Source organism: Tachysurus fulvidraco, chromosome 3, assembly GCF_022655615.1.
Source record: "Tachysurus fulvidraco isolate hzauxx_2018 chromosome 3, HZAU_PFXX_2.0, whole genome shotgun sequence".
Lineage (NCBI taxonomy): Eukaryota > Metazoa > Chordata > Actinopteri > Siluriformes > Bagridae > Tachysurus > Tachysurus fulvidraco.
The window spans coordinates 22,612,197-22,624,713 of record NC_062520.1 but is presented as its reverse complement, the minus strand read 5'-3'; the positions used below and the strand labels follow the sequence as shown (position 1 = coordinate 22,624,713).

At 35.5% G+C, this 12,517-nt stretch overlaps 1 protein-coding gene across 1 annotated transcript; it reads right to left on the bottom strand.

The window, feature by feature from the left end:
• Positions 1-589: 589 nt before the first annotated feature.
• On the bottom strand, positions 590-11,397 carry gsdmeb (gasdermin Eb). Its single transcript, XM_027149027.2, has 10 exons — positions 11,240-11,397; positions 10,602-10,812; positions 7,173-7,365; positions 6,443-6,617; positions 5,038-5,155; positions 4,637-4,753; positions 3,466-3,593; positions 2,541-2,745; positions 2,379-2,452; positions 590-1,872 (listed from the first exon to the last, which is right to left on the bottom strand). The coding sequence occupies exons 2-10, from the start codon at positions 10,810-10,812 to the stop codon at positions 1,645-1,647; spliced, it is 1,449 nt and encodes a 482-aa protein (XP_027004828.1). The 5' UTR covers positions 11,240-11,397; the 3' UTR covers positions 590-1,644.
• Positions 11,398-12,517: the final 1,120 nt, after the last annotated feature.

Sequence of the window (12,517 nt, the reverse complement as noted above, 5' to 3'; positions counted from 1 at the left end):
TAAAATTGCAGGAGATAACATATAGTTTCACACAAATGCTTGATCATGTTGCCACTGGTGACATTTATATTATACACTACGGTTGTGGTTAATGATTTGGCTTCAAGGCTTTCAGAAAATGGTTATATCAAACCTGTTAATGCTCTCTTGAGATGCCCAATATACTTGCTTATAAGCATCTATAATTTGAAGATGTTCCCTTCAACAACTAAACTGCTGTGTAATGCTATTCAAACAATGAAAAACGCATCACACTGAATGCCAGCAGAGTTCAGACTAATTCTATATCAGATTTGTGGCAATAAATTAATTTGTTTTTATACTAATTGAAAATGACTTCCATTCTGCCAGTGGAATGGAATAGAAGTGTACTGGTAAAAAGACTTAAACTACATAATGAGGTTTGTGACTTAAAAAATGCACTAATATCAGAATGAATAACTTAGTCACTACATTAATCTAATTTACTTTGTAATTTTGCTTCAATTAAAAAAAAACAACAAAAATATATATGCTTGGGTGGATGCTTTTTATGTATGTTGCTTAGACACTACACTATGTGGCAAGAGAAAGATAATCAAAAAACTAATCATGAAAAAATACATTTTATTTATTAATACATCTTCAAAGAATATGAAATACAATTTAATGGTAAATAAAAAATAGGTGTGTTTTGTCATGTTTTTCTCTATTGTCACTGAAATCATACCTGATCTCATTGAGCAATTCATGAGACATATATAGGATGTAAATATGTAAGAAATAAAAATATTTTGGTTGTGCCAATGTTTTTTCATCTAAACCCATGCCTGCTGCTTTCAATTTGCCTCCACAAAGTACTCTAACCAAGTAAGTTTTTACTGATCGATTCCAAGCCACCCCTTCATTATTCATTCATTCATTTTCTACCGCTTTATCCGAACTTCTCGGGTCACGGGGAGCCTGTGCCTATCTCAGGCGTCATCGGGCATCAAGGCAGGATAGACCCTGGACGGAGTGCCAACCCATCGCAGGGCACACACACACTCTCATTCACTCACGCATTCACACACTACGGACAATTTTCCAGAGATGCCAATTAACCTACCATGCATGTCTTTGGACTGGGGGAGGAAACCGGAGTACCCGGAGGAAACCCCCAAGGCACGGGGAGAACATGCAAACTCCGCACACACAAGGTGGAGGCGGGAATCGAACCCCGACCCTGGAGGTGTGAGGCGAACGTGCTACCCACTAAGCCACCATGCCCCCCCCCCTTCATTATTAATCCTTTAATTGCCAATTACTTGATTATCTTTATGGAGTGATTAAATTGGGTTTGTGCGCTGAGTCAGCAGTGAGCAAAAGAGGAATGTGACATTATCCTCTTGAGCAGCAGATGTGAACAGTTGAGATTTTGGAATTGGTCTAAACAGGGACAAGCTCAAATGTCCGAAACAAATTTTGTTCCAAAGCTTCCTCTCACTTTTTGAAGTAGTCCTGGGATAAAATAAAGTATACCCTGCACTTATATTTACAATGTATACATTGTATATTTACATATGTATACACACTTATTCCACTCCGAGAAAGAAAGAAACAGAAAGAGAGAGAGATTGAGATTATTCTTCTGTTTTCCACCAGCAGTCTGTCTCGTCCTCACACTTAGGCGGTTGATAATGAGGCCAAACCAAAGATGGCAATGCACAGACTTGGAGAAACAGCCTCTTGCTGGTTGCTGATTTGAACTTGGATTAATTCCTCCTCTTTGGACAGCAACACATTGAAGGACCCAAACAGCTCTTGTACTTTACAATAAGTGTCCTTTTCAGCCAATGGGGCCAAAGTGCTATCCTTCAGGGAGCACTCTGTATTTCCCAGAACATTTCGCACCTGTAATGAAGCACATACAACACATCCAGTGCATTAATTCCTTCCCCTAATTCATCAAACCCCCAATCCCGAAGGTCTTTTTCTTTAAGCAATTTAACTTGTACTCTGTAATAACTAGATGTAATAACATACACAGCAGTGTGTATAGAAATGACCAGTAGATGGCAGCAACGGAACATGGATTTCCAACCCTTTTATCAGCCTTAGGCTTTCAGTTCACTTCACTTAACAACACATTTACATGTTTGCGGTTCTCTAGTAATGGACACATGACATGCAAGTGAACAATATTATTTCCTTTTATTTGTTAGTGTTTCATTTGTTTTTATTTTAAATGAATTTAATTGACTTACATATTTAGACTCTAGCAATTTAAAAATATGTTCAAGGAAGATTACAAGGATGCATGAACACATATTGTGAAAGAGTTCATGGATCAAATATTCAGTGAATTACATTCAATTTATCAGAAATGTTTATGAATGTATAAGCCAGCAGACACTCACCAGCTGCTGCAGTGCCTGTATGGTGGTGCAGCTACAGCAGGACCCGAGCAAACTCAAGGTTGATTCGGTCATCTCTAAATAGAATTAGAGAGAGAGAGATGTCTCACACCCTGTCCTGACCAGTTCTTAGCGGCACAGTTACAACTGTATTTTTTGGCTCACCCTTTAATGCACTGGTGAGGATGTTGATGGCAGTGAGGGCAGACGGCTCTAAATGTTGTTCAATGGTGACTCTTTCCAAAGGCTCATGGCCTGCACCTTCTGTCTCCTTGAACAACTCCAGTGTAGTCTGTGCTGCTTTTTTCAGAGAAGGCAAATTGTCCAGTGAGGACAGATCAGGTTTCCTACCTTCAATCAAATCCCTCAGCTGACAGAGTGAGAGAGAAACAAATTTAGTAGAAATACATGCACAGGTTTTCTTGCAGTTTATGTTGTACATAGAGAGTATTGTTAAGTTATAAAACATGTTTACAATGTGTTGAGATTTGATCATGTATTGTTTTACTACATAAGCTTTTAGTGCTTTGTGTGTTATGTAACCAACTTGTTTAATTTTGCTTTGAGTTTTATTCTGTTTTAGCAAGGAAGGAACCGAATGAAGCAAGTAAGGAAAGAAGGTATGGATCAAATGTTTGAATGAATTAATAAATGAGTTCATTATTCAGGGGCAATTATTGAGGTTGTTTTGGGGTAATATAAAGATCACCATTAAATGGAAATCAGCAATGAGCAGTGTTTGAGCACAAAAACTCACTAAAATAGCTTAAGTGTACTTGTTGTTTATGATATCTCTGTGCTGAAATATCAGCCATTTTTAAACATTTTTTAGAATTCTTACAACTGGTACTTTTATTTTACACAGTTCATGAATCTCCCCCTGGTTTAAAATGAAAACATATTTAAAATGCTCACTGGTTCCTTAAAAAGTATGTGAGCAAGTGGGGGAAATGCATTGTGTGTGAGAAACATTTAGTACGGTTAAGCATTGAAGTTCCCTTTTGCATTCATTCACCTCTTTGCTGTACAAACAAAAGTGATGTACAGTTTTCACACTGTGTCAATGGCTAAATGATTTATTTTTACTCACTGCAAAGTCCAGGGTTCTGATGGCTGCCTTGTCCTTCAGGAGGAGAGTGATTTGTGGAAAGAGAAGTGAGCGTGTACTGGCAGGGAGTCCTGAAAGCACCTCAAAATCTATCTGCAACTTATTCCACTCTGAGAGAGAGACAGAGAGAGAGTGTGAGAGTGAGTGAGTGAGTGAGTGAGTGAGTGAGTGAGTGAGTGAGTGAGTGAGTGAGTGAGTGAGTGAGTGAGTGTAGTGTTGGCTGTTTATGTCAGGGAGAGTGTAAATGGTTACACTATTGTTGGTTGTGGTTATTAACTTTGATTAACAAGAGCCATGCTAAGAGTGATTTGTGCAATATGACCAGCTCAGTTCAGGTGCAACTTGATTTCAATTAAGACACACAGTACATGGTTTTTGTAAGTGGAATAAAAAATAGTTCTAGCCACTATTATTTTGATATAAATATCATGAAGCTAAGAATGCATCAATCAAAAGTGATTTGAAGCAACTAAATGCAGAGGTTATGTTGGAATATCCTACAGATTTTCTTGATTTCAGTCAATACACCTGGTTCTCTCTTCACCAAGCACTAATAATACCAGTTAGTTAATTCCAGTTAGACAGGAATTAACTAACTAATAATACCAGTTAGTTAATTCCAGTTAGACAGGAATTAACTAACTGGTATTATTAGACCCTGACCTACACAGCATTCTGTTTGAATACCGGTGTTAGTATATATAATTTTTAAAATCATATTCTGTTAATTTGATGCAGGATCACTGATGGTGGTAAATGCCATGGTGTTATCTGATTACTCTATTGTCACAGCTGTTGATTGCTATGGTTCAAGCATTTTGTGAAAGGAATTTCCCCACCATCTAAGATGAGTCATCATCTAACCAAAATGTTTTGCTGTGTCCCAAAAATAACTTCTTGCCCTCAGACCAGCTGGCAGTGTTAAACTCTGTGTGAGCATGAGACAGCCCGCAAATCGAACATATATTACATAAAGGGACTGATCTTTAAGGCAAAGTCCCTGGAGAATGTCCACAGTAATCTGTGATGTAACTAGTGTTTCTGCTGAAGGTCATAAATCTGCGGTCAATCAGATGAGGATGGGTAATTTAATTCATAAATGTAAATCAACCATAAATGTAAACATTGGTGAATCCTCCAATTCAGCTCTTACCTTGCTGTAGCTTTTGGACTGGTGATTCATTTGGCATGGTGTTGAGCAGTGTTGCATTTGTACTGTTCAAGCCATCTACCTCAGTGTATCCATAGGTGTCTGGCAGCAGGCACAGCTCTAAGAAAACAAGACTGCTGTGATCAGACCAATCACTGTGACTAGCTTCCATTTCCTGGTTAAATCATGCTAACAGAGCTTTGCTTGTTAAAGGAAATTATTTAGTTAGCAGATAAATATAAAACATTCTTAAACCAACAAAATCCAAAAAACGGTAAGACAAAAGTTTGTCGAATCTGTGTTCATTATACAAATCCATTAGATAATAATTAAAGCAGCATTAAAATGATTCACACTAATCTGCAGCATATATTCCCAAATTGCAAAGAGCAAAATTATATTACCAAATTGGCCGGTGCTCTTCACGTTGAGTTCCATTAAACTGTAAGCCAGGGCCGTTTTAGCCGGGATTTCTATTGATACTTTACTGTCAGAATGAAGGCTGCCATTCTTTACTGAAACCTGTAGAACATCGAGAAAGGGTGAAGGAGTGGTAAGAGCTTTTGATACTGATCTAACACATTACTTTGTTTAACATAAAATGTAGTTTATTTTTAATAAATTTTGCCTTAACATTGGCACAACAACTGAAAATTTTCATTTAATTATTAAATAAAACTAATTTATGATACAATTTTTAATTCTTAATTATAATTCATCCCATAATGCAATATTCTCAAAGGAATTTTGAATGTTTAAAACATCTTGTGGAATCAATGCCATTAAGAATTGAGCCTGATTATTAATGGTATTAGTATATGTAGACCTGATATTGTCATTTATATTAAATATGAACCCTGGAAAATATTGCTCTGAAGCAATTTTAACATTTAATGTCACCACCCTTCTGTTTTACTACTAACTATGTTACATCCTTGCTTGCAGAAAACAGACATCTATGTTAACATTTCCTCAATGTAACACCAGCTATTAATATGCATGGATTGCGGCTGTTACCTCGGTTTTTCTGTGTCAGCATGAGTGATTGGGGTAAATATTTTTAAACTTTGGTATTTGCACCCCTGACCCTCATATAGGTTATAAACAACAGTTGTACTGTCATATGATTAAAAAGTTTTAGGCAACGATAAAAAGTTTTAGTCTTGAGTAACTCTGGCAAGCTTTAGATTCCAAGTCCCCATTTTCCATCTTAGAAACTTCCTCTCAAATGAATCTGCAGAGGTTATTGTTAAAGTTTGAATGCCTACATAGTGCAAGATCTCACTCTGTTGAGATTCTCCCTTTCACGCTGAGAAGCCCTGTGTCTCTACCAAAAAAGTATAAAGACCTTCCTCTTTGGGCAGGATATCTTTAGGCAGATGACATATTACAATTACTCTCCACTTGCTTTGCATTAACTTTTTGTAGTACTGTTTTGTAATATTACTTTGTACTTTTAAAATTGTCATTTTACTGACTGATAGCAGAAACTAGGATCTGTATCTAATTTTCTCTAAAGAAGATGTGTTGCACCATTAACTGTTTGTGTGTTTTACAAATCACTCTGGATAAGTGACTAAATTGCATGTACTAATAATTCACCTTGTTAACTAAAAAGAAATACCACTTCAGTTGAGTTCCATAAACTGCTTGGTTGCTTGTATTATATGAACCAAGAAGATTTCCAACACATTCTAACAGCTAAAGGTTAGAAAACTTTGGAAGCCAAGACAAAGGTTACCATGCTACCTCAGGTGAGAGTTCATCAAAAGCCGAAACTGTCTTATGTTTAACTAAAGTGTTACTGACCTGAATCTTCTTGGGAACAGTGAGTCCAAGAAAGGATGTGCAGCTTCCTCCTTCCTGAACTGTTTCAGTAACTGTGCAGGTCTGGGTGGTTATTATTCGCTCCTTGACCAGCGCGAACACGTCGTTCCCCCGCTGCAGTACCTGCTTCAACAGGGAGTGCTGTAAATCCAGGCATCTATAAAGAACACATGAAACAGCATGATCAGCAACTTGTAATATTTGAATCAACTATTTGGCTTTTAAACAAAAGAACAATATAAAGTTTAGTAAATGCCTTTTAACAAACATTCACAAAAATATATAATCCATCATCATACAGGATAATCCAACACTGGTGCAGGGTCATACATTTGAGGTGCCCCACATTCTCTTTAAAATACATAAAGAGATGGTAGTACTCAATAATTCTCTGTACATAATGTATATAAACCCTTATACCTTTTTGGCTTCAGAAGTAAAACTTTGTATAAAGATTTTCTACATTCATTAAAAATTTGAACTGAAGACCGTGGTATACCTTATAAACACACATAACAACCAGTCTGAACTGTTATAACAATGTGCTATAATTTCATTTTTTATGGGGAAACAAAACCTGATTTCAAAAGCTTGGATTCTGAGTAAAAAAAAACCCAAACGTTTTTACGCAACTTGCAACAAAATTTGACCAGCAAGCGGTTTTACTTCCCATTTCTTTCCATAAATGTATGACCCTTTCTTATTCACTTACCTATTTTTAGTGTCACATAGAAGTTTCTGAACATCCACTTCTTGCTTTGTAAGGCTCCCAAATGAGGATGCCATTTTGTGTAATCCTTTTCCCTCGATATTCATTTTTGCAGGACCGACATTTGCTTCAGCATTTCCAGTCTCACTGTTTTCAATTGTACCATTATATTTTAAAAAGTCTGTTTCGATGAGACCTGTGGAAAACAGAGGAAGGTATCATCTCATAATTGTATGGTTCAACTCTCTCTAAGGTCTTTTCATCATTTAGCCAGCTCTATAGATGACCATTATTTTTCCAACAAATGTTTTTGGTTACATTTAAGGTTCAAGGTTTGCAGACATACAGAAGAATCACATACAGAAGAATCAAAGTGTTCACATTGTCAATGCAATATAGAAAAGTTTGTATAATAATATCAGCAGTTAACAGCAACAGCAAGGTACTTGTAATAAATAGACATATGGGTAGTTGACAAATGACCAAGAAAAAGTACTTTTTTTGGAAAGCATAACTTTTTAAGAAAAAATACATATATTTGTGGAGTATGAAAACTGCAGTTTCAGAAAATAGTACTGGTCACTCATTTTGTCAATGACTTCACATATTTTTTTCACTTTTTCACTCAACAATACTGTAAATGTGTCCTATGGTGTGACATTTAAAAAGTACTAAGAAATTACATTAAATAACATAAAATAAATACTTGACACAGAATTGTTCACATTATTAAAACATCGTTTTCTTAAAGTGATATTTATTTTACATGAAAGTACTAATTAGAATCATTTTCACCATGAATAGATGAAGTTGACAAACTTTTCCCTGTGGGGTGTCACACCAAAGGACAAAAAAACTTAACAACTTCAGTGGTCTTAAAACATAGTTAAATATTTAAACAATTCTGAGAGACATGTGCACTTCTCATGGCCTTCATAGGGGTCTTCAGTCACATGACCTTGAGTGGGGTCTTTCAATTAAATGTAGTTGTCCATGATATTGCCCAAATTAAAATTAGGTTTTTGCATAACACCAAAGGACATTTTTTTCTGTGACAAACTTTATGAAATTTCTACACTTTTAGAAATGTATGTATATGAAAAGTGATGGCCACTTAGTGAAATAGAGACTTGCACAATTATGCCAGGAGTGTTCATTAAGATTTTTAAACATTATTTTCTTTATTTATAAAATGTAATATTTATGAAATAATGTTGTCTACCGTCACACCATTGGACAATTTTGAGATTTGGCTCAAAGTTCTAAAAAAACTAACAATAACTTGGGTATTAAAACAACAAATTCATATAAAACAAGAAAATGTTTAACCATTTACAGTATTCTAAATTATGAAAATGTGAAATAAATTATGCTTTATCTCCTGTGACAGTGAAAAATCCATGTCACGTCAACTACCCATATATAAACTTATAATGCTTTAATTATAATAAGGTAAAACATATATAAACACATATATAGACATATATTTAATGATGTGGAATAATCACATGATGTCATGTTCCCTTTTCAGCACATATGTGCTTTAACATATTGACCCAAACTATAAACCAGTTAATGGACGCTCTGTCGTGATGGGCACAATGTCATGTAATTCCCTCAGTTTGCTGGGCCTTCTGCCATGTGCTATCGAGTCCAGCCAAATGCATGTTCATGCCTTTTGTTCTGGCTTGATCACTTACTTTTGAGATATTTGTCCTGTTGTTTTATACAATTGATGATTTCCCTGTTTCTAAGCTTCCCTGTGTCTTGTTTCTTTGATGATCACAGACATGCCTGTACTAACTCTGTCTGGCAGTTTATAGACCAACTCCTTGACATCATGGCTATGATTTTTAGATGTGCCAGAAAAAGCATATTAGTTTGGTGGTAGCTTAATGGTTAAGACATTGAACCTTTGCTTGAAGGGTCATGAGTTCCATGCACAAATTCCAGCACCAAGTTGTCGCAGCTAGGCCCTTGAGCAAGACCCTTAACTCCTCAGCAGTATAAATGATAAATGTGGAAATAAAATTTAGAGAACAAATTATAAACTAGTGCTGGCCAGTTCGTGAACGAATCATTCTTTTGAACCAGTTCTTTTTAGTGAACTGAATGAACCGGTTCACCAAATTGGACTGATTCGTTCTAAACTGTAGAACGCTTTTTGTAAGTTGATGAAGATTAGTTTATTAACTTTATATCATTAAGACACATAAATCACCCACGTTTGCACATCAATGCCTGTACTGGGTGTTTTAGTTGCAAAACTTAAATATAAGAAACATATTCAACTAAAGTTATGATTACAAAGAACTTTTCGAATGTGTTAAATTGATTGTATTAATATCTGCCGGCAGCGAGATGATGGAATTTGTGTCATTACGTATGACGTCATTACTTCAGGATGGCTGCATGTTTAACAAATAAGTTTATTTGGTGGAAAACACAGCAATTAAACATGGCAAGCAGTAACCATTATAGCATGAAATGAGGTTAAAACTTTAGGGTAAAGTTTTAAGAACTGTGTACCACGGTTTGCTTCCCAGTCCACATGACAGCTTTCATATGATCTATTTTTCATGAAAACTCTTTATGACTGCCAGTGTGAAACCCCCTCTAAATCTAAATTCACCAACTGATGTGCACTAATGCTCAAATAAATGAATGGGTGCTACATGTGCTAATTTCTTTATCTGTGATTCTTGTTACTCCTGAGATTGAAGCTAGTGGAGTTAGTGGTGCACTGATTTCACCAGGGACAATATAGTGTAGTTACAAACATCAGAGGGATTGGTCAGGTTTCTCTGTTAGCTTCTAAAAACAAATCTTCTTTATACACTTGTCATATTGTCAACATCACGTCAATGAGAAATTAAATGTAGAATGTATTGGAGACAGCAAATTTACTCAACCATATAAATACAATGTAAAGCTAAACTGTGCATCTATTCTGAGACAGCAGAGACTCATTTCAGATACTTCATGACAAATATGATGACGGTGGAATTAGTATTAACATGAAAACTAAACTGTTATTCAATGATCTGTGTGATTGTACAGATCAGGAGGTGAAACAGCTGGACAGGGAAAGGACAAAAACACTGCTGCATCTGTCTCTTTAAGCAGAGCTACAACAAAGGATGCCACTGCCACCACTTTCATAAAGAATTCGAAAGGCATTATGGGTAATGTAGGAAACCTTTATCCAAAGTAAAAAAAATAAACACACTCATTCCAACTCCTAACAAAATTACTTTTTGACGCCTGGCTGGCATGACTTGCAGCTAATTATGGGAATTAGTATTATATACACACAGTTCCTTTTATATACTGTAATGGTTTTAATACTTTTAACACTTTAATACTGTTTTAATACTGTTAATGGTATACTACTGTATACAGTAATGAATATCCAGTGTTAAAGCGCTCTACCTGGTTCTATAGGATCTTCCCCAAGTAGGACGTCGTTCAAGGTGAAGTCTGTGGGAATGAACTTGGGTTTCTGCCAGAACCAGGACGGATTCCGCTTGATTACCACCGAAACAACACTCAGATTATCTGATTCATTTAGCCGGGAGACGGGGATTAAACAGCCGTCTGGGTCAATCTCATTCACAAATTTCCTGGTTGCTTTAGAAAACATCTTCAAAGAGAACAACAGAGAACAGAAATAGAATAACTACAGTTTTAATACCCTATCACTTTCTATTTCTACATTATATAACTAGTGAACATAGTTCGGGACATTATTAGGTCATCAGTGTGTCTACTGCGAGCAAGCTAACTTTAATGTTTACAGGTTATAAAACACTTATAGGCGGAACAAAAACATTTATAAACCTACATAAAAAAGCTTGCCAGGGCAAAGGGTGTGTTTTCAATTGCCTCAAAAAAAAATTATTGTTTTTTTTTCTTGTTCATTTTCAAGTACAACGGTAGATGAATCACACTAGTCTTTATCTTAGCTCTTTGATGACACCGGAAACAACAAAGCCTCAAAATACACACGCGCTCTTGTTTTTACGCAAAATAAATGGAATTGTGCAATCACGACAAACTGAATTTCTTACCGTCTTATCGTGGATGTTATAAAAAAATTTAAAAAAAAAAAGTAGTCAGGATAATCATCTACGATAACTTCCAGCGAATGTGTGTGTTACTCTACTTTCTCTAGGGGGAATCCTTTAAACCTGAGCTCCACCTCCAAATCCGGCCACTACTCCACTGTCTCGTACTACCCCACTTCAGTTATTTCCTTCCGATTTTAACCAAATAATCTGACCTAAATGTATGTAAAAATGTCTTTACTACAGCTGAGAATAAGTATATATATACTTATACTTACTGCTATATATATATATACACACACATATATATATATATGTATGTATATATATATACATATACATATATATATACGTATATATATATGTATATGTATGTATATATATATACATACATATATATATATATATATATATATATATATATATATATATATATATATATATATATATATATATATAAAGCAGTATAAAAATTCTGTACCTACTGAATGCTCAAAAACGCTGGACTAACTAGACTAATGCATATATTACTTAAATCACCATGATAATTAAATATCAAAGGGAATTACATAAACAATAAAGATATTGAAATCTGGAATTTCTCATAATAGTAATAATGATATAACTTATGACACCACATTTTATACAGTGACTGCATATAAAGAGGGGATGAAAATTAGAGAACATTTTATAAATACTTTATTATTTTTAGAAATATTGAGAGTCTGACTTGTAATCCTAAGGTTGTGGGTTTGAGTCTCAGGCCGGCCACGACTGAGGTGCCCTTAAGCAAGGCACCGAACCCCCCAACTGCTCCCCGGGCACCGCAGCATTAATGGCTGCCCACTGCTCCGGGTGTGTGGTGTGTGTGTGTGTGTGTGTGTGTGTGTGTGTGTGTGTGTGTGTGTGTGTGTGTGTGTGTGTGTGTGTGTGTGTTCACTGATGTGTGTGTGCACTTTGGATGGGTCAAATGCAGAGAACGAATTCTGAGTATGGTTCACTTTCACTTTCAATTGGGTTTATCACTTAAAAAAGAGCTGTTAGAGAGATATAAGGGGCGAGTTTCATTAACTTGACAGTTTTGAGAACATATAGTGTCTATTATCAAGAACTTATCAGCTGATATGACAGCTGTCATTAGCGATAAGAAAATAGGTCAAAGTTTTTTAAATTATGATTTATTTATTTATTTATTTGAAATTAGTTGTTGAAATGAATAAAAGGTTATAACATTGATCTGTCATATGTATTACTTTATTCCTAAATGTGTTAGGAGAATAA